The 20909-nt window shown below is 37.3% G+C and overlaps 1 protein-coding gene across 1 annotated transcript in view; it reads left to right on the forward strand.

Moving 5' to 3' along the window:
- Window positions 1–20909, forward strand: part of CFAP47 (cilia and flagella associated protein 47) — a 543896-nt gene that overhangs the window by 98528 nt on the left and 424459 nt on the right. The window contains exon 22 of the mRNA XM_042974584.1: window positions 10621–10762. Within this exon, the coding sequence (XP_042830518.1) occupies window positions 10621–10762 (142 nt within the window). The remainder of the gene's footprint in view (window positions 1–10620; window positions 10763–20909) is intronic.

Genomic DNA, 20909 nt, shown 5'->3' on the forward strand with positions numbered 1-20909 from the left:
TAGTCATGTGTCTTCTGGGCCAATGTGTAGAGTTGTGTTCCCTTATGTGGTAGTCACTAGCCATTTAATTAAATGAATATTTAAATTAAATTTTAATTAAAGTTAGATCAAATTAAAAATTTATTAACTCAGCCAAAATAACAACATTTCAAGTTCTCAGGATCCGCACATGGCTATTGGACAGTGTAGAACTTTCCCATCTTCTCAGAAGGTTGTATGTGATAGCACGGGTGTAGATCTTTCCTGGTTTTTACTCTTACGTTTCCTGACGTGAAAGCCCAGGTTCTCGTCTCTGGAACAGGCTAATCTATAGTGGCTTGGTTGCTCTGAAGCTCTCATTTGTCCTGCTCTATATTTGCCCTAAAACTCTTGAAAATGAGGGAGAATTGTTCAGTTTTTTCAGTTTTCTTCTTTCCACCAACCTTTGTCTTTTGAGGATATGCCACCTTTGGGTAAACTTTTGTAGTGGTTATTCTGGATTTACAATCATTGTTACAGGAAGCTAGGATGATCTTTTCAGGATTAAAAGAGAGGACATTTGAGGAAGATGGTGGTGTAGGAGAACGCTGGGCTCACCACGTCTAGCTGATCGCATAGATTCCACCCACATCTGCCTAAATAACCCAGAAAACTGCCAGAAGACTAGCAGAACGGACTCTCCGGAGCCAAGGATAGACAAGAGGCCCACGGAAGAGGGTAGGAAGGGTGGAGAGGCGGTGTGCGCTACACGGACTGACGGGAGGGAGCCAGGGTGGTGGAGGGACAGCCTGCCCAGCAAGGCAGAGCCCCCAAGTCTGGCTTGCAAAAGTGGAGGGGCTAGACTGCATGAGTTCTGACACCCAGCGGGACTTAACATCTGGAGTGTTAAAAGTCAACAACTCTGCTCTCAGGGAGCGGGGAGGGTGACAGAACACTGGGAGGGAGTGTTGTTGAGCCTGGGAAGACAGAGCTCAGCTTGGCAGGGGAACAAAGGTGCTGTAAAGCACCATCTCCCTCTCCCATCTTCCAGCGATAATCCCAAAGGGAACCAGTTCCCATCACCGAACTTGCTTGCACCATGCAAACACCAAGCACTGCTTCTGTGGACCCATCCCTCTGATGGGTCTACCTCCATCCTGGTGCTGCAGGGCCCCTCCCACAGGGGACCACCTATGGCAAAGCAAGCTATGCCTGCCCTTCCCACCCCTGTGCACTTTGCGGATCCACCCCGGCTAATACGACAGATCCAATTGAAGCAGCACCACAAACCTGGCAGTGTGCAAGGAGCCCAGACAAGGGCCACACCACTCCACAGTGAGTCCTGCTCCTGAGAAAGGGAAGATAAGGTACACACCAGTCTGACTGTGGCCCTATCGGTGGGCTAGAGACACACATCAGGTCTGACTGCAGCCCCACCCACCAACACAAGTTACTCCATACAGCACAGGGGAAGTGCCCTGCAGTTGGGAGCCACCCAAGTGACTACCCAAAATGACGAAATGGAGGAATTCTCCTCAAAAGAAACTCCAGGAAGTAGCAACAGCTAATGAATTGATCAAAAAACATTTAAGCAGTATAACGGAACAAGAATTTAGAATAATAGTCATAAAATTAATCGATGGGCTTGAAAAAACCATAGAGGACAGCAGAGAATCTGTTGCTACAGAGATCAAGGGATTAAAAAATAGTCATTAGGAGGGAAAAATGCTGTAAATGAGGTGCAAAATCAAATGGAGGCAGCCATAGCACGGATTGAAGAGGCAGAGGAGAGAATAGGTGACTTAGAAGAAAAATTATGGAAAAAGAGGAATTTGAGAAAAAGATTAAAAAATCCAGGAGATGAGGGGAGAATTAGAGAACTAAATAATGCAATCAAATGGAACAATATCTGTATCATAGGAATTTCAGAAGAAGAAGAGAGAGAGAAAGGGGCTGAAGGTGTACTTGAACAAGTCATAGCTGAGAAATTCCCTGATCTGGGGAAGGAAAAAGGTATTGGAATCTAAGAGGCACAGAGAACTCCCTTCAGACATAACTTGAATCGATCTTCTGCACGACATATCATAGTGAAACTGGCAAAATACAAGGATGAAGAGAAAATTCTGAAAGCAGCTAGGGATTAACAGGCTCTAACTTACAAAGGGAGACCAATAAGACTAGTGGCAGACCTCTCTACTGAAACTTGGCAGACCAGAAAGGAATGGCAGGAAATCTTCAATGTGATGAACAGAAAAAAAAATGCAGCCGAGAATCCTTTATCCAGCAAGTCTGTCATTCAGAATAGGAGAGATAAAGGTCTTCCCAAACAAACAAAAACTGAAGGAATTCATCACCACTAAACTGGCCCTACAAGAGATCCTAAGGGGGATTCTGTGAGTGAAATGTTGCAAGGACCACAAAGTATCAGAGACATCACTACAAGCATGAAACCTACAGATATCATAATGACTCTAAACCCATATCTTTCAATAATAACACTGAATGTAAATGGACTAAATGCTCCAGCCAAAAGACATAGGGTATCAGAATGGATAAAACAACAAGACCCATCTATTTGCTGTCTACAAGAGACTCATTTTATTTTATTTTTTTTAATTTTTTTTTTAACATTTATTTATTTTGGGACAGAGAGAGAGCATGAACAGGGGAGGGTCAGAGAAAGAGGGAGACACAGAATCTGAAACAGGCTCCAGGCTCTGAGCTGTCAGCACAGAGCCCGACGTGGGGCTCAAACCCACGGACCACGAGACCATGACCTGAGCCAAAGTCGGACGATCAACCGACTGAGCCACCCAGGCGCCCCAGCAAGAGACTCATTTTACACCTGAGGACACCTTCAGATTTAAAGTGAGGGGATGGAAGACTCTCTCTCATGCTAATGGAAGTTAAAAGAAAGCTGGAGTAGCCATACTTCTATCAGACAAACTAGACTTCAATTAAAGGCTGTAACAAGAGATGAAGAAGGGCATTATATAACTGTTACAAGGTCTATCCATCAGGAAGAGCTAACAATCATAAATGTCTATGCGCCGAATATGGGAGTCCCCAAATATATAAAACAACCACAAACATAAGCAACCTTATTGATAAGAATGTGGTAATTGCAGGGGACTTTAATACTCCACTTACAGCAGTGGATAGATCATCTAGACATAGGATCAATAAAGAAACAAGGGCCCTGAATGATACACTGGATCAGATGGACTTGACAGATATATTTAGAACTCTGCATCCCAAAGCAACAGAATATACTTTCTTCTCGAGTGCACATGGAACCTTCTCCAAGATAGATAACATACTGGGTCACAAAACAGCCCTTCCTAAGTATAAAAGAATTGAGATCATACCCTGCAGCCTTTCAGACCACAATGCTATGAAACTTGAAATCAACCACAGGAAAAAGTCTGGAAAACCTCCAAAAGCATGGAGGTTAAAGAACACTCTACTAAAGAATGAATGGGTCAACCAGGCAATTAGAGAAGAAATTAAAAAATATATGGAAACAAACGAAAATGAAAATACAACAATCCAAACGCTTTGGGACACAGCGAAGGCAGTCAGTCCTGAGAGGAAAATACATTGCAATCCAGGCCTATCTCAAGAAACAAGAAAAATCCCAAATGCAAAATCTAACAGAACACCTAAAGGAAATAGAAGCAGAACAGGAAAGACACCCTAAACCCAGCAGAAGAAGAGAAATAATAAAGATCAGAGCAGAAATAAACAATATAGAATCTAAAAAAAACTGTAGAGCAGATCAATGAAACCAAGAGTTGTTTTTTTGAAAAAATAATCAAAATTGATAAACCTGTAGCCAGGCTTCTCAAAAAGAAAAGGGGGATAACCCAAACAGATAAAATCATGAATGAAAATGGAATTATTACAACCAATCCCTCAGAGATACAAGCAATTATCAGGGAATACTATGAAAAATTATATGCCAATAAATTGGACAACCTGGAAGAAATGGACAAATTCCTAAACACCCACACCCTTCCAAAACTCAATCAGGAGGAAATAGAAAGCTTGAACAGACCCATAACCAGAGAAGAAATTGAATCAGTCGTCAAAAATCTCCCAACAAATAAGATTCCAGGACCAGATGGCTTCCCAGGGGAGTTCTACCAGATGTTTAAAGCAGAGGTAATACCTATCCTTCTCAAGCTATTCCCAAACATAGAAAGGGAAGGAAAACTTCCAGACTCATTCTATGAAGCCAGTATTACTTTGATTCCTAAACCAGACAGAGACCCAGCAAACAAAGAGAACTACAGGCCAATATCCCTGATGAATATGGATGCAAAAATTCTCAATAAGATACTAGCAAATCGAATTCAACAGCATATAAAAAGAATTATTCACCATGATCAAGCCAGATTCATTCCTGGGATGCAGGGCTGGTTCAACCTTTGCAAATCAATCAACGTGATACATCACATGAATAAAAGAAAAGATAAGAACCATATGATCCTGTCAATCGATGCAGAAAAAGCATCTGACAAAATTCAGCATCCTTCCTTAATAAAAACCCTCGAGAAAGTCGGGATAGAAGGAACATACTTAAACATCATCAAAGCCATTTATGAAAAGCCCACAGCTAACATCATCCTCGATGGGGAAAAACTGAGAGCTTTCTCCCTGAGATCAGGAACACGACAGGGATGTCCACTCTCACCGCTGTTGTTTAACGTAGTGTTGAAAGTTCTAGCATCAGCAATCAGACAACAAAAAAGGAAATCAAAGGCATCAAAATTGGCCAAGATGAAGTCAAGCTTTTACTTTTTGCAGCTGACAGGATATTATACATGGAAAACCCGATAGACTCCATCAAAAGTCTACTAGTACTGATACATGAATTCAGCAAAGTCGCAGGATACAAAATCAATGTTCAGAAATCAGTTGCATTTTTATACACTATTAATGAAGCAACAGAAACACAAATTAAGAAACTGATCGCCTTCACAATTGCACCAAGAAGCATAACATGCCTAGGAATAAACCTAACCAAAGATGTAAAAGGTCTGTGTGCTGAAAACTATAGAAAGCTTATGAAGGAAATTGAAGAAGATATAAAGAAATGGAAAACCATTCCGTGCTCATGGATTGGAAGAATAAATATTGTGAAAATGTCAATACTACCCAAAGCTATCTACACATTCAATGCAATCCCAATCAAAATTGCACCAGCATTCTTCTCGAAGGTAGAATAAGCAATCCTTAAATTTGTATGGAACCACAAAAGACTCCGAATAGCCAAAGTAATTTTGAAGAAGAAGACCAAAACAGGAGGCATCACAATCCCAGATTTTAGCCTCTACTACAAATCATCAAGACAGCATGGTATTGGCACAAAAACAGTCACATAGACCAATGGAATAGAATAGAGACTCCAGAATTGGACCCACAGAAGTATGGCCAACTCATCTTTGACAAAGCAGGAAAGAATATCCAATGGAAAAAAGACAGTCTCTTTAACAAATGGTGCTGGGAGAACTGGACAGCAACATGCAGAAGGATGAAACTAGACCACTTTCTTATACCATTCACAACAATAAAGTCAAAGTGGATAAAGGACCTGAATGTGAGACAGGAAACCATCAAAACCCTAGAAGAGAAAGCAGGAAAAAACCTCTCTGACCTCAGCCGCAGCAATTTCTTATTTGACACATCTCCAAAGGCAAGGGAAGTAAAAGCAAAAATGAACTCTTGGGACCTCATGAAGATAAAAAGCTTCTGCACTGCAATGGAAACAATCAGCAAAACTAAAAGGCAACCAACGGAATGGGAAAAGATATTTTCAAATGACATATCAGACAAGGGGCTAGTATCCAAAATGTATAAAGAACTCACGAAACTCCACATCCAAAAAACAAATAATCCAGTGAAGAAATGGGCAGAAAACATGAATAGACACTTCTCTAAAGAAGACATCTGGATGGCCAACAGGCACATGAAAAGATGCTCAACGTCGCTCCTCATCAGGGAAATACAAATCAAAACCACACTCAGGTACCACCTCCCACCAGTCAGAGTGGCTAAAATGAACAAATCAGGAGACGATAGATACTGGAGAGGATGTGGAGAAACAGGAACCCTCTTGCACTGTTGGTGGGAATGCAAACTGGTGGAGCCACTCTGGAAACTAGTGTGGAGGTTCCTCAAAAAATTAAAAATAGACCTACCCTATGACCCAGCAGTAGTACTGCTAGGAATTTACCCAAGGGATACAGGAGTGCTGATGCATAGGGGCACATATTCCCCAAAGTTTATAGCAGCACTTTCAACAATAGTCTAATTATGGAAAGAGCCTAAATGTCCATCAACTGACAAACGGATAAAGAAGTTGTGGTTTATATATACAATGGAATACTACGTGGCAATTAGAAACAATGAAATATGGCCTTTGGTAGCAACGTGGTTGGAACTGGAACATGTTATGCTAAGTGAAATAAGTCATACAGAGAAAGACAGATACCATATATTTTCACTCTTATGTGTATCCGGAGAATCTTATCAGAAGATCATGGGGGAGGGGAAGGAAAAAAAAAGTTAGGGAGGGAGCTAAACCATAAAAGACTGTTAATAACTGAGAACAATCTGTGGGTTGTTGGGGGGTGGGAGGGAGGTGAGGGTGGGTGATGGGCATTGAGGAGGGCACCTGTTGGGATGAGTACTGGGTGTTGTATGGCAACCAATGTGACAATAAATTTCATATTAAAAATAAAAGGGGACATTTGACTGACACCTGCCCATTTTCTATTCATAAGCATTGTTTTCTACCAACACTGGTTGGGGGACTGAAATCTTCTTCAGAATATCATTTTTAAATTTGAGTTACTCCTCTGTTTGAACAACGACATCCATGAAAGTGCTTCAGTGGCACACGTCACAATCCCTCTTCATTAGATACCTCAGTGGTTTCATAATGATAGCCCTCAGTTTCTTTTCTCTCTCTGTGTCACTGAGTTTCTGTGTAAGGTAGATAAATCTTGAATTCTTAACAGTTTTGTTGAGAGATTAAGACTTAATGTGGATGGAGAAATCATCGAACCTCTGAATTTTGTATTCAGAATAATTACAGTGCTATCTTGGATATAAACTCATTTTATGTAAATTGTTCGTGAAGATGTGAGGTATGAGAGGGCAAGTCCAGCATAACTTCCCACGTACATGCTATTGGCAGTTACAGAAGGCAGGGAATGACTGTCAGCTTGTGAATTCAGCACACAACACATATACTGGTGGAGTTTTGTATGTTGAACTACCTTTGCACTCTTGGGGTAAACCCCACTTTGTCATGGTATGTAATGCTTGTAACATGCTGAATACAATCCTTAAGAGAATACTAGCAAACTAAACCTATCACCATGTTATACCCTTTGACTATTTTCCAGAGTTCTAACAAAGTTTGTCCTGTAAACCTTTGCTTGTTTTTCAATGTTTCTGTGGAGGGATGGGCATTTGGAGTTTGCTTTCCATTTTTTGGCAGATATGATCCTCTCCTTTCCTGATGTGAACCCTAAACATCAAGATGAACTCTTTTTTTTTCTCTTTGATGCAAAGTTATATTTCTGTCATGGCTGGACCACAGAGTCTTCATTTTAAAACGGGAGACTCGCTCTGTATAATTGCCAAGATGTTCTGAATCTCTAAGTGTTCATTCTTCTTCTATGACTCATTAGCTGTCTATATTATTAGTCCGTTTTAGATTTTGAAGCCAGATGTATTAAAACCAGAGCTAAGGAATTAGCCTTAGCTTCTTTTCATTTCATTTGTTTTAAAAATTATGATGCACTAAAAGTCTCTTTCTGTTATATGAACATTGACAAATTGTACAGTAGAATAGCAAATACAAAAATCAATATAGAGAACACTTGTATAACCTCCTGTACATTTTTCTTTTACTTATTTGCAGTCAACCTTTCCCCCAACTCCACTTCATGACAAAAAATGGTTTCATTTTGTTTGTATAATTTTGCCTTTTTCACTTATATATCATATTAAATGAAGTCATAGGATATATTGCCTTTTCAGTCTGGCTTCTCTTACTTAGAATAATACATATCATATTCATCCATATTATTATGTGTAACACTAATATGTTACATTTCATTGTTGAAAAGTATTCTTTTGTGTGGATTTACCAAAGTTTTATTGTCTATTCGTGATCTGGAGGGAATTTGGTTTGTTTTCAGGTTTTAGTAATAGTAAAGCCACTATAAAATTTACATTCAGGTGTTCATTTCTCTTTGGTAAACACCTAGGATGAGGAATTGTGGGCCTTATATTAAGTGCATATTAATTTTCTGAGAAAATGGAAAACTGTTTTACAAAATGACTATGAAATTGTGCATTCCTATCAACAATGTGTAATATTTTAGGTGGTCACATCTTCATCACCACTGGGTAATGTCATTTTGTTTAAGCCATTGTGATAGGTGTGATGGGTGTTCTGTCCTCTGAATCAATTTGCATTTCCCTAATGTGTGATGATGTTAAATGTCTTTTCTTGTGACAATATGTCATATGTGTATTTTATTTTCTCAGTTGTCTTTTCACATCATTTACTTAGTTTTATTAGGAAGTTTGATTTTTATTAATTTTTATGTATGCTTTTATATATTTTGAATACAAATTGGATTTTTTTTTTCGTCCAAAATGTGTTTTTGGCTTCTAATTTTATTTTTTTAAGCATTATCTTTAACAGAACACTTGTTTTAGTTTTATTTTAGGACATTTAATTGTATTTTTTTGTAGATTATCTTTTTGGTATTACATTTAAGATATCTTTGCCTAACCAAGGATTACAAAGGTTTTTCTTCTACGTGGTTTATAGTTTTAGGCTTTATATTTAAGTCTTTGGTCTATTTTGAATTAATAGGAATTATTTTTAAAATTTATTTCTTATTTTCAAGAATTATTTTTGGGCTTATGAAAAATAAACCAAGTCTTACTTTGAAAAAAATGCAGTTTCAACATCACAAGATAAATTTCTCTATGAAACTGTTTTTTTTTTTTTTATGTTCAACATCACTCATCATCAGGGAAATACAAATCAAAATCATGATGAAACACTACCTTACATCTGTCAGAAAGGCTGAAATTAATAACACAAGAAACAGGTGTTTGCGAGGATGTGGAGAAAGAGAAACACTTGTGCACTGTTAGTAGAAATGCAAACTGGTACAGCCACTCTGGAGAACAGTATGGAGGTTCTGCAAAAACTAAAAGTAGAACTACTCTACAATTCAGCAATTGCACTCTTAGTTGTTTGCCCAAAGCATACAAAAATACAGATTCAGAAGGATGCTTGCACTCCATTGTTTATAGCAGCATTATCAACAATAATCAAACTAGAGAGAGAGCCCATGTTCATTAACTGATGAATGGATAAAGAAGAACTGATGAATGGATTGTGTGTGTGTACACAATGGAATATTAGTCATCAAAGAATGAAACCTTTCATTTGCAATGACATGGTTGGAGGTAAAACGTATTATGCTAAGTGAAATAAATCAGCCAAGAAAGACAAATGCCATATGATTTTACTTACATGTGGAATTTAAGAAACAAAACAGATGAACATAGGGGAAGGAAATAAAAGCAAGAGAGGGAGGCAAACCATAAGAGACTCTTAACTGTAGAGAACAAACTGAGGGTTGCTGGAGGGGAGGTGGGTGGGGGGATGAGCTAAATGGGTGATGGGTATTAAGGAGGGACCTTGTTATGATGAACACTGGGTGTTATATTTAAGTGATGAATCACTAAATTCTACTCCTGAAACCAATGTTACACTACATGTTAACTAACTAGAATTTAAATAAAAACTTGAAACAACAAAAAATAAAAATGTTTGAAACCTAAAAAAAGGAGTATTTTTTTTAACTGCTGTTTTGCTAAATCCGTAGTATCTCATTATAGCTCCAGAACTTACTCATCTTGCAGAACTGAAACTTGGTTCCTCTTGACCAACATGTCCCCATATCTCTCTTCTTCCCAATAGCCCCTATGTACAGCATTCTATTTTCTGTTTCTATGACTTTGACTGTTTCTGATTCCACATATAAGTGAAATCATATATTATTTGTCTTTCTGTGTCTAGTTTATATCACTTAGCATAATGTCCTTCAGGTTCATCCATATTGTTGCGAATGGCAGGATTTCCTTCTATTTTCAAAGCTGAAAAACATTCCATTGTATGTATACACCACATTTTCTTTATTCATTCATCCTTTGATGGTCATTTAGGTTATTTCCGTGTCTTGACTGCTGTGAATAATGCTGCAATGAACCTAGGAGTGCAGGTATCTCTTTGAGATCCTGATTTCAGTTCTTTTGGATAAATACCCAGAAGTGGTATTGCTGAGTAATATGGTAGCTCTGGTAACAATATTGTACTTCATAATGAAATTTACTAAGAGGGTAGATCCTAAATGTTCTCACAATGAGGAGGGGAGGTGAGAAAGGTAAAGTATATGAGGTGATGGCTATGTTTTAATTAGCTTGATTGTGGTGTTATTTCATTATATGTCTATCAAATCATCGAGTTGTACACTTTAAATATATACAATAAAAATAGTACCACAGATTTCTTATAGCACAAATAATCACAGGTGTAATGTATTTTTTTTTGTCCGTCAGGTGGCAACGTATGACTTTTGCATTCAAGTTCAGATTAATTTCTTTGAGGCTTCAGAACTTTACACTAAATGTTGTTTGTCAAAATCTCCTATGATTCCAAAGACAACACCACTTATTCGACCATGCTATGTTCAAGCTACTGGTATGTACTGTGAAACAGTTGGTGTGCATATATCAAATATTGACACTTGAGCAGCTAAAAGTTTTTAAAAATCAGATTATGATATTTACTTTTTAAAAAAAGAAATATTAGAAAGTACAATTATCATATGATTCCTGTGTGTGTGACTTAAATTGTGAGTCTGTGAGATTGAATTTTGAGAAACAGTATAACAAAACCTATGTGAGTTCGCTTCTAGCTGAGTCACAGAAACTATATCAGGTGAGTTTCATGTAAAGAAAACTTGATTTGCATCAAATAAGGAGATCCAGGGACATGATTTCCAAAGCTGTGACTCCCTGAGAGAAGGTGAAGGGATACCTTTGGTTTAGGGTTAGGATGAATATTTAGATGGTTAAGTCTTCTCATTGTATGTAGAGGCGGGCATAAGGCTATCCATGTGCTTTAAGGAAACATGCCTATGTATACATTGTATGTTATGCAAATGAGCTTGAGGTTCTTTCTTGGGTGGAGATTTTAGTATGATGATGAGATAAAGGTAATGGTAGGTCATTCCAGAGGTCACTTGATGTTTTGCCTAGGCATGAATTGTAGGTTTTGCTCAAAAGGTCTGTGTGGTCTTGGGCTGGTAGGAGGTCTGGTCAGGGCAACCTGCAGGGTGGTTTCCAGTTAAGAGGTAAGGCAGAAAGAAGATCTTAAGGAAAAAATGTAAGGCAAAAGTTAGTGAGTTCAAGCAGGTGGGTAGTAAATGTCAGGTCTAGCTGGTGACAGTAGCATAATAATCTCAGATTAGTGACTGTTGCTTAAAAATATAGGTTATAATTAAAAACAAAAATGAGTTTAGTTACTTGTTGTGTGGGTACTTTTTAAATGATTAAATTAAAATATGAATTATTAAAATATACTAGATATATAATGCACTGATAGAAATTTTATTTAAGAAATCCCCACCCCCTCAAAGGAATAGGTTACTAAAGGACTAAGCATATGTATAAAAGGAGAAGTAAAAAAGTAAGTAAGTAAGTAAGTAAATAAATAAATGTAAGTATATTAAATTTTTTTTGTATTATTTACTTAATTTTCTCCAAATATTCAAATATAAAACCAGTGCACTCTGTAAACCCTACTTTGGCAAGCTTTGGTGGTTTTGCATTTTATTACATGTGTTTCAGTATTTTTCATGAAAAGTTAAGTCTAGTTTATGCTATATTATGCAATATTTTGTTTTTTAATTCTGACATTAAGTTGTCATTAATAATAAAATAGTGCTCAGTTGATAATTACACTTGGCATCTAGTAAGAGAAGCCTCATTAAAGTAGCATATACAATGCAGAGATTTATTTCATTCCTTTTTAAAATACAGAATTAGGGGGCGCCTGGGTGGCTCAGTTGGATAAGCATCCGACTTCGGCTCAGGTCATGATCTCGCGGTTCGTGAGTTCAGGCCCCGCATCGGGCTCTGTGCTGACAGCTCAGAGCCTGGAGCCTATTTCAGATTCTGTGTCTCCCTCTCTCTCTCTGAACCCCTCCCCACCCCCCCCACCCCCCCGTTCATGCTCTGTCTCTCTCTGTCTCAAAAATAAATAAATGTTTAAAAAAAATTTAAAAAAATAAAATAAAATACAGAATTAGAAAGTCTGCAGCTGGTAGGGAGCCTCTGTGGAGTTTTCTCTCTTGTTTTAAGATATCTTTTTTGGGAAAAAATCATTGTCTAATTTTGTTCTCCTAATTAGGTAAATTATTTTCATGAAAGATAAAATTTACCTACTTGACAAATAAAAATTAATGTACCATCATTATGGAAAATTGGAAAATGTTAGAAACACAGAAATGTCATCTAGTATGTGAATATTTAGAGCATAGTATTATTAATATGTTGGTATTTTACTCTTCTTTTGTTATATGCCTTTATTATTTTATTTTTTAACATAGTTGTGATCTTCCTGCCTGTGTTCAGTTGAAATCTCTTCATTCTTAATAGAAATTTTTATTTAGGGGAGCCTGGGTGGCTCATTCGGTTGAGTGTCCTACTTCAGCTCAGGTCATGATCTCGTGGTCTGTGAGTTCGAGCCCTGCCTTGAGCTCTGTGCTGACAGCTTGGAGCCTGGAGCCTGCTTCAGATTCTGTGTCTCCCTCTCTCTCTGCCTCTTCCCCGCTCAGGCTGTGTTTCTCTCTCTCTCTCGAAAATGAATAAATGTTAAAAAAAAAACCAAAAAACAATTTAAAGGGGCGCCTGAGTGGCTTAGTTAGTTGAGTGTCCGACTTCAGCTCAGGTCATAATCTCGCAGTCCGTGAGTTCGAGCCCTGTGTCGGGCTCTCTGCTGACCACTCAGAGCCTGGAGCCTGCTTCAGATTCTGTGTCTCCCTCTGTCTCTGCCCTTCCCCTGCTTGTGCTCTATCTCTCTCACTCTCAAAATAAACATTAAAAAAATTAAAAAAAGAAACTTTTACTTAGATGTTATACACTCTTATTAATTGTATAAATTAACACTGATAGCTATTATAGAATATTTCATCCTGTAAGTATCTCTTATAGGTTATATAAGCATAATTCTAAGCATTTAGGTTGTTTTTTTAAAAATTTTCTTATTCATATAAATATTGTAGTAGTGAACATTTTTATGTATAATACTTTTTCCCTGTTTAGATTTTTTTTCAGTGATATTCTCTTCATTGGCTGCATTCCTTCTAAAGTATATACATGTTAAAGCTCTAGATCATTTTGCAAAAGGGCTTTTGTAAAGAGTTTTGCTGTTTCAACCCTCCTTCAGTGTAAACTCTAACCAGCATTGAATTAAAGAAATTGGATATTTTTCTATGTTATTAAAAGTATATCATTTCAATTTTCATGTCAATTTCTTTGATTACTCATGAGGATTAAAATTTTCTGTCTTTGCTATTAATTCTATATTTCATATATAAGTTATCTGTTCATGAACTTTGCCTTTATCAGTATGGTTATGTATCTGTCTGATAGATGTCACTGATTTCCTTATTTATATTACTTTTTTTCATTTTTACGGTGAATTTTTTCTAAGATTCATTGTTTGCCTTTAGTTTTGTTTGTTTTTCAATAAATCTCTTAAAATAATTTTATAGTGAAATTTAGCTATTGTTTCCTCTGTGATTTCTAACATTCTTTTAAAGATTAGACCATCTTCCCTAGCTACAGAATTGGTATATGTGTAATACTGTTTTTTTTTTCCTATTTTTAATGGTTTAAAACTTGTTCAACATTTTCTAAAAAAACAAAAACAAAAACAATTTCTATACTTAATTTGTTTATTTTTAACTTTATTTATTTATTTTGAGAGAGAGAGCATGAAACAGGGAGGGGAAGAGAGAGAGGGAGAGAGAGAATCCCAAGCAAGCTCTGCACTGTTATTGTGGAGCCCATTGCGGGCCTTGAAGTCACAAACCATGAGATCATGACCTCAGCTGAAATCAAGAGTCAAGTGCTTAACTGACTGAGACACCCTGGCTCCCCAGTACTTATTTAATTTGTTAAAAAAAAATGTTGCTGGGTTGCCTGGGTGGCTCAGTCGGTTAAGCATCCGACTTCAGCTCAGGTCACGATCTCACAGTCTGTGAGTTTGAGCCCCGCATCGGGCTCTGGGCTGATGACTCAGAGCCTGGAGCCTGCTTCCGATTCTGTGTCTCCCTCTCTCTCTGCCCCTCCCCCGTTCATGCTCTGTCTCTCTCTGTCTCAAAAATAAATAAACGTTAAAAAAAAAAAATTAAAAAAAAAATGTTGCTGTATTTCCAGAGAGGATTGGAATGTCAAAGCAAACTTGGTTGTATCATATAACTTATCAACACCAAAGTTTACTAACGATTCAAACGATACAAATATAATCAGGCAGAGATGTGACATTTCTTTTGTAGAAGTTGGCATCTATTAGACACAGGTTTCCAAATTGTCCTTTTCTCCCTCCTTAAGATGCCTTTTGCTTTTGAATTGACTTTTGAAAGTCATTTGTAGAAACCTTTGTCTCAAAGGAAGCTGTTTTTTGTTTGGAGCTTCCCATTTTTATACTCTTAATAGTTATAGGAAATGTCTATATGAGGAATTGTCATTTGCCTCATAAATCCATAAATTCCAGATATTTTTGGTTGGCCATTTGGACAGGTAATGCGTGTCAAAAGTTTTCTTTGAAATAGTCCACTAGTCAATTCCAATTTTTAAAAATGTTTATTTTGATAGAGTGCATGCATACATATGTGAGACCAGGAAAGGGACAAAGGGAGAGGGAGAATTCCAAGCAGGCTCTACATTCTCAGCATAGTGTCTGGCTTGGGTCTCGATCTCATGAACTGTGAGATTACTACCTGAGCCGAAATCAAGAGTCAGGTGCTTAACCCACTGAGCCACCCAAACACCCTTAGTCAATTCCATTTTTATGTTTGCAAGGAAACTTGGTCAAGTCCATTACTCTCTGAGATATCCCCTCAATAGAAGGATGATGCCTTAGTAGGGGACTCATAAGCTTGCTGTTATCTCTTTATTCCCAAATTACATGCATTCCTTTTAAAATTAAAATAGTGCTAACCCAGAATTGTAATCCATCATCTCCTTCTCAAGGCTTATCCTGCACCCAAGACGCAGTGACTTTTTTCATTAATTATCTAATGAAAACACTTATTTAATGACAAGCATTTTCACTCACTTGAAACTCTAATTCTTCTTAAAAATTTTGCAATATAATTATAGTTTAAATTTCAATTAAAATTTTTATCAGAGATTTAATTGTTTTGACAATATATTGTTCATTGTTAAGCCAAGTAGTGTATCTGCGTATTTTATTTACATTCTTTCAACTTTTTATTTATCCCTGGAGTTATTAATTCCTCATTTGTCCTTAAATATTTGACAAAATCCTTCCATGCCACAAAGCTCTGTATTATGCTTATATGGACACTGTTCCACATGGTAGTCTACCCTGTCAGATAATGTGTCATAAGTTCTCATTCCCTGAAAGCAGCCCTTCTGGAGCACAACAACCTCCTGCTCCAACATGCACTGAGTGCTTTCTTTTCCTGTGACAGAACTCTTGTCTAAGACTTCCTTTCACTATAACGTGGGCATTTTCTTTTCTCTTTTCTGTCTTGACTCTCCTGTTTTTTCAGTCCCTTGCCTTCCTATTTCTTGGGTTACTTCACTGTTTAGGTAGATTACATCTTCCAGGAGCTTCTAAAGAGTGTAAGGGAGATAATTGAGAATTTCCTTCTCTGAAAATGTCTTTTATTTGCCTCTCATATTTAAATGATAATTTGGTTTAGTATGAAATTCTAGATTGAAAATAATTTTCCCTCAAAATTTCGAAGATATTATCATTACCTTCTAATTTCCACTGTTGTGTTTAGAAGTCTGATGACATTCTTCTTCCCCATCCATTACATAGGACCTAGCGTTTCCCTGTTAGAAGCTATTAGAAGCTGCTTTTTATCCCTGGTACTCCATTATTTCACAATGGTGACTTTAGTGTGAACCTTTTGTCTTAAGTTCTTGTGGACCTTTTCAATATGGAAATTCATGTCTTTCAGTTCTATAAAGTTTTCATAAATTATTTCCTTGAAAAGTTCCTTCCCACTGTTTTCTGTATTTCTTTCGTTCAGACTTCTATTGTTGTATTTTGTACTTCCTGGATTATGTTATATATATTTTAATTAAATTATATATTCTCTCCTATTATCCTTTTCCTTATCTTTTTGTTGTACTTCCCAGGATATTTTTCTGACTTTATTATGTCTTAAGAAATTATTTTGGCAGTTTTAAACTAACAAGGGTTAACTTTTTTTCTGATTATTTCTTTACATACAGACTTTTGAAAAAATAAAAACACCTTTTATCTCTACTTGTATTATTATTTCTTTGAAATTTTCTTCTGTTGACTATCCATTGTCTCAATTTTTGCTGAATTATTTCTCCTTCATATTGAGGAGTTTCTCAAATGTCTGTTGATTTTTGCCTATTCTCTCATGATCATTGGTGAGTCTTGCAGTGCTGGCTTCATTACCAACTGTTATATCATTGCCTGACAGTCTGGATCCCAGTGAATATTTAAGGTGATCAAAATGTTAGTCTGTAAGACTTTAATCTTGAGCAGTTCATTTTTTCTAGAAAATGCTTCTTCAAAGTAAAAAGATAATAAGGATCATATATCAACAACAGTATGCATGTAAATTTGATAATCAGATGAAATGGAGTAATTCCTTAAGAGACACAATCTGCCCAAACTCATACAAGAAGAAATAGACAATCTGGATAGGCCTCAATCTATTAAAGAAATTGAATCAATAATTAATAAGCTTCAAAAACAGAAAGCACCAGGCCCAGATGGGTTCATTGGTGGACTCTATCAAACATTTAGAGAAGAAATCATACCGATTCTCTATAATTCATTCTGTACAATCTCCTTCAGAGGATAGAAACAGAAAGAATACTTTTTTAACTCATTTGGAGGTGATTTTTGCCCTAATCCCAAACCAGGCAAAGACATTGCAACAATAGAAAACAACAGACTAATACCTCTCATTAGCATAGATATAAAAATCCTTAATAAAATATTTGCAAATCAAATCCAGCAGTGTATAAAAAGAATTATGAGGGCGCCTGGGTGGCTCAGTCGGTTGAGCGTCCGACTTCAGCTCGGGTCACGATCTCGCGGTCCGTGAGTTCGAGCCCCACGTCAGGCTCTGGGCTGATGGCTCGGAGCCTGGAGCCTGCTTCCGATTCTGTGTCTCCCTCTCTCTCTGCCCCTCCCCCGTTCATGCTCTGTCTCTCTCTGTCTCAAAAATAAATAAAAAAAAAAAACATTAAAAAAAAAAAAAAAAGAATTATGCACCATGACCAAGTGAGATTTATCTCATGTATGCAAGGTTGGTTCACATTCAAAAATCAAGTAATGCATTCCATCATATCAACAGACTAAAGAAGAAAATATCACATGATCATATCAATAGATGCAGGGGAAGAAATAGCATTTCATAAAATCTAATACGCTTTCATGCAAATAACTTAGTAAATGAGGACTGGAGCATAACTTTCTCAACTTGATAAAAAATATCTACAAACACCCTAAAGCTATCATCATTTTTTTTTTTTTTTTTTTTTGAGGAGCACATACTGTGGGTTTCTTTTTTTTTTTTTTTTCCAAAATTGAAATACCCATATTTTATTTTATTTTTTTTTATTTTATTTTTTTTTTAATATATGAAATTTACTGTCAAATTGGTTTCCATACAACACCCAGTGCTCATCCCAAAAGGTGCCCTCCTCAATACCCATCACCCACCCTGCCCTCCCTCCCACCCTGCCCTCCCTCCCACCCCCCATCAACCCTCAGTTTGTTCTCAGTTTTTAACAGTCTCTAATGCTTTGGCTCTCTCCCACTCTAACCTCTTTTTTTTTTTTTTTCCCTTCCCCTCCCCCATGGGTTTCTGTTATGTTTCTCAGGATCCACATAAGAGTGAAACCATATGGTATCTGTCTTTCTCTGTATGGCTTATTTCACTTAGCATCACACTCTCCAGTTCCATCCATGTTGCTACAAAAGGCCATATTTCGTTTTTTCTCATTGCCACGTAGTATTCCATTGTGTATATAAACCACAATTTCTTTATCCATTCATCAGTTGATGGACATTTAGGCTCTTTCCATAATTTGGCTATTGTTGAGAGTGCCGCTATAAACATTGGGGTACAGGTGCCCCTATGCATCAGTACTCCTGTATCCCTTGGATAAATTCCTAGCAGTGCTATTGCTGGGTCATAGGGTAGGTCTATTTTTAATTTTCTGAGGAACCTCCATACTGTTTTCCAGAGCGGCTGCACCAATTTGCATTCCCACCAACAGTGCAAGAGGGTTCCTGTTTCTCCACATCCTCTCCAGCATCTATAGTCTCCTGATTTCTTCATTTTGGCCACTCTGACTGGCGTGAGGTGGTATCTGAGTGTGGTTTTGATTTGTATTTCCCTGATAAGGAGCGACGTTGAACATCTTTTCATGTGCCTGTTGGCCATCCGGATGTCTTCTTTAGAGAAGTGTCTATTCATGTTTTCTGCCCATTTCTTCACTGGGTTATTTGTTTTTCTGGTGTGGAGTTTGATGAGCTCTTTATAGATTTTGGATACTAGCCCTTTGTCCGATGTGTCATTTGCAAAGATCTTTTCCCATTCCGTTGGTTGCCTTTTAGTTTTGTTGGTTGTTTCCTTTGCTGTGCAGAAGCTTTTTATCTTCATAAGGTCCCAGTAATTCACTTTTGCTTTTAATTCCCTTGCCTTTGGGGATGTGCCGAGTAAGAGATTGCTACGGCTGAGGTCAGAGAGGTCTTTTCCTGCTTTCTCCTCTAAGGTTTTGATGGTTTCCTGTCTCACATTCAGGTCCTTTATCCATTTTGAATTTATTTTTGTGAATGGTGTGAGAAAGTGGTCTAGTTTCAACCTTCTGCATGTTGCTGTCCAGTTCTCCGAGCACCATTTGTTAAAGAGACTGTCTTTTTTCCATTGGATGTTCTTTCCTGCTTTGTCAAAGATGAGTTGGCCATACGTTTGTGGGTCTAGTTCTGGGGTTTCTATTCTATTCCATTGGTCTATGTGTCTGTTTTTATGCCAATACCATGCTGTCTTGATGATGACAGCTTTGTAGTAGAGGCTAAAGTCTGGGATTGTGATGCCTCCTGCTTTGGTCTTCTTCTTCAAAATTACTTTGGCTATTCGGGGCCTTTTGTGGTTCCATATGAATTTTAGGATTGCTTGTTCTAGTTTCGAGAAGAATGCTGGTGCAATTTTCATTGGGATTGCATTGAATGTGTAGATAGCTTTGGGTAGTATTGACATTTTGACAATATTTATTCTTCCAATCCATGAGCAGGGAATGTCTTTCCATTTCTTTATATCTTCTTCAATTACCTGCATAAGCTTTCTATAGTTTTCAGCATACAGATCTTTTACATCTTTGGTTAGATTTATTCCTAGGTATTTTATGCTTCTTGGTGCAATTGTGAATGGGATCAGTTTCTTCATTTGTCTTTCTGTTGCTTCATTGTTAGTGTATAAGAATGCAACTGATTTCTGCACGTTGATTTTGTATCCTGCAACTTTGCTGAATTCATGTATCAGTTCTAGCAGACTTTTGGTGGAGTCTATCGGATTTTCCATGTATAATATCATGTCATCTGCAAAAAGCGAAAGCTTGACTTCATCTTTGCCAATTTTGATGCCTTTGATTTCCTTTTGTTGTCTGATTGCTGATGCTAGAACTTCCAGCACTATATTAAACAACAGCGGTGACAGTGGGCATCCCTGTCGTGTTCCTGATCTCAGGGAAAAAGCTCTCAGTTTTTCCCCGTTGAGGATGATGTTAGCTGTGGGCTTTTCATAAATGGCCTTTATGATCTTTAAGTATGTTCCTTCTATCCCGACTTTCTCAAGGGTTTTTATTAAGAAAGGGTGCTGGATTTTGTCAAAGGCCTTTTCTGCATCGATTGACAGGATCATATGGTTCTTCTCTTTTTTTTTTGTTAATGTGATGTATCACGTTGATCGATTTGCGAATGTTGAACCAGCCCTGCATCCCAGGAATGAATCCCACTTGATCATGGTGAATAATTCTTTTTATATGCTGTTGAATTCGATTTGCTAGTATCTTATTAAGAATTTTTGCATCCATATTCATCAGGGATATTGGCCTGTAGTTCTCTTTTTTTACTGGGTCTCTGTCTGGTTTAGGAATCAAAGTAATACTGGCTTCATAGAATGAGTCTGGAAGTTTTCCTTCCCTTTCTATTTCTTGGAATAGCTTGAGAAGGATAGGTATTATCTCTGCTTTAAATGTCTGGTAGAACTCCCCTGGGAAGCCATCTGGTCCTGGACTCTTATTTGTTGGGAGATTTTTGATAACCGATTCAATTTCTTCGCTGGTTATGGGTCTGTTCAAGCTTTCTATTTCCTCCTGATTGAGTTTTGGAAGAGTGTGGGTGTTTAGAAATTTGTCCATTTCTTCCAGGTTGTCCAATTTGCTGGCATATAATTTTTCATAGTATTCCCTGATAATTGTTTGTATCTCTGAGGGATTGGTTGTAATCATTCCATTTTCATTCATGATTTTATCTATTTGGGTCATCTCCCTTTTCTTTTTGAGAAGCCTGGCTAGAGGTTTGTCAATTT

The sequence above is a fragment of the Panthera tigris genome, chromosome X (genome assembly GCF_018350195.1).
Source record: "Panthera tigris isolate Pti1 chromosome X, P.tigris_Pti1_mat1.1, whole genome shotgun sequence".
Lineage (NCBI taxonomy): Eukaryota > Metazoa > Chordata > Mammalia > Carnivora > Felidae > Panthera > Panthera tigris.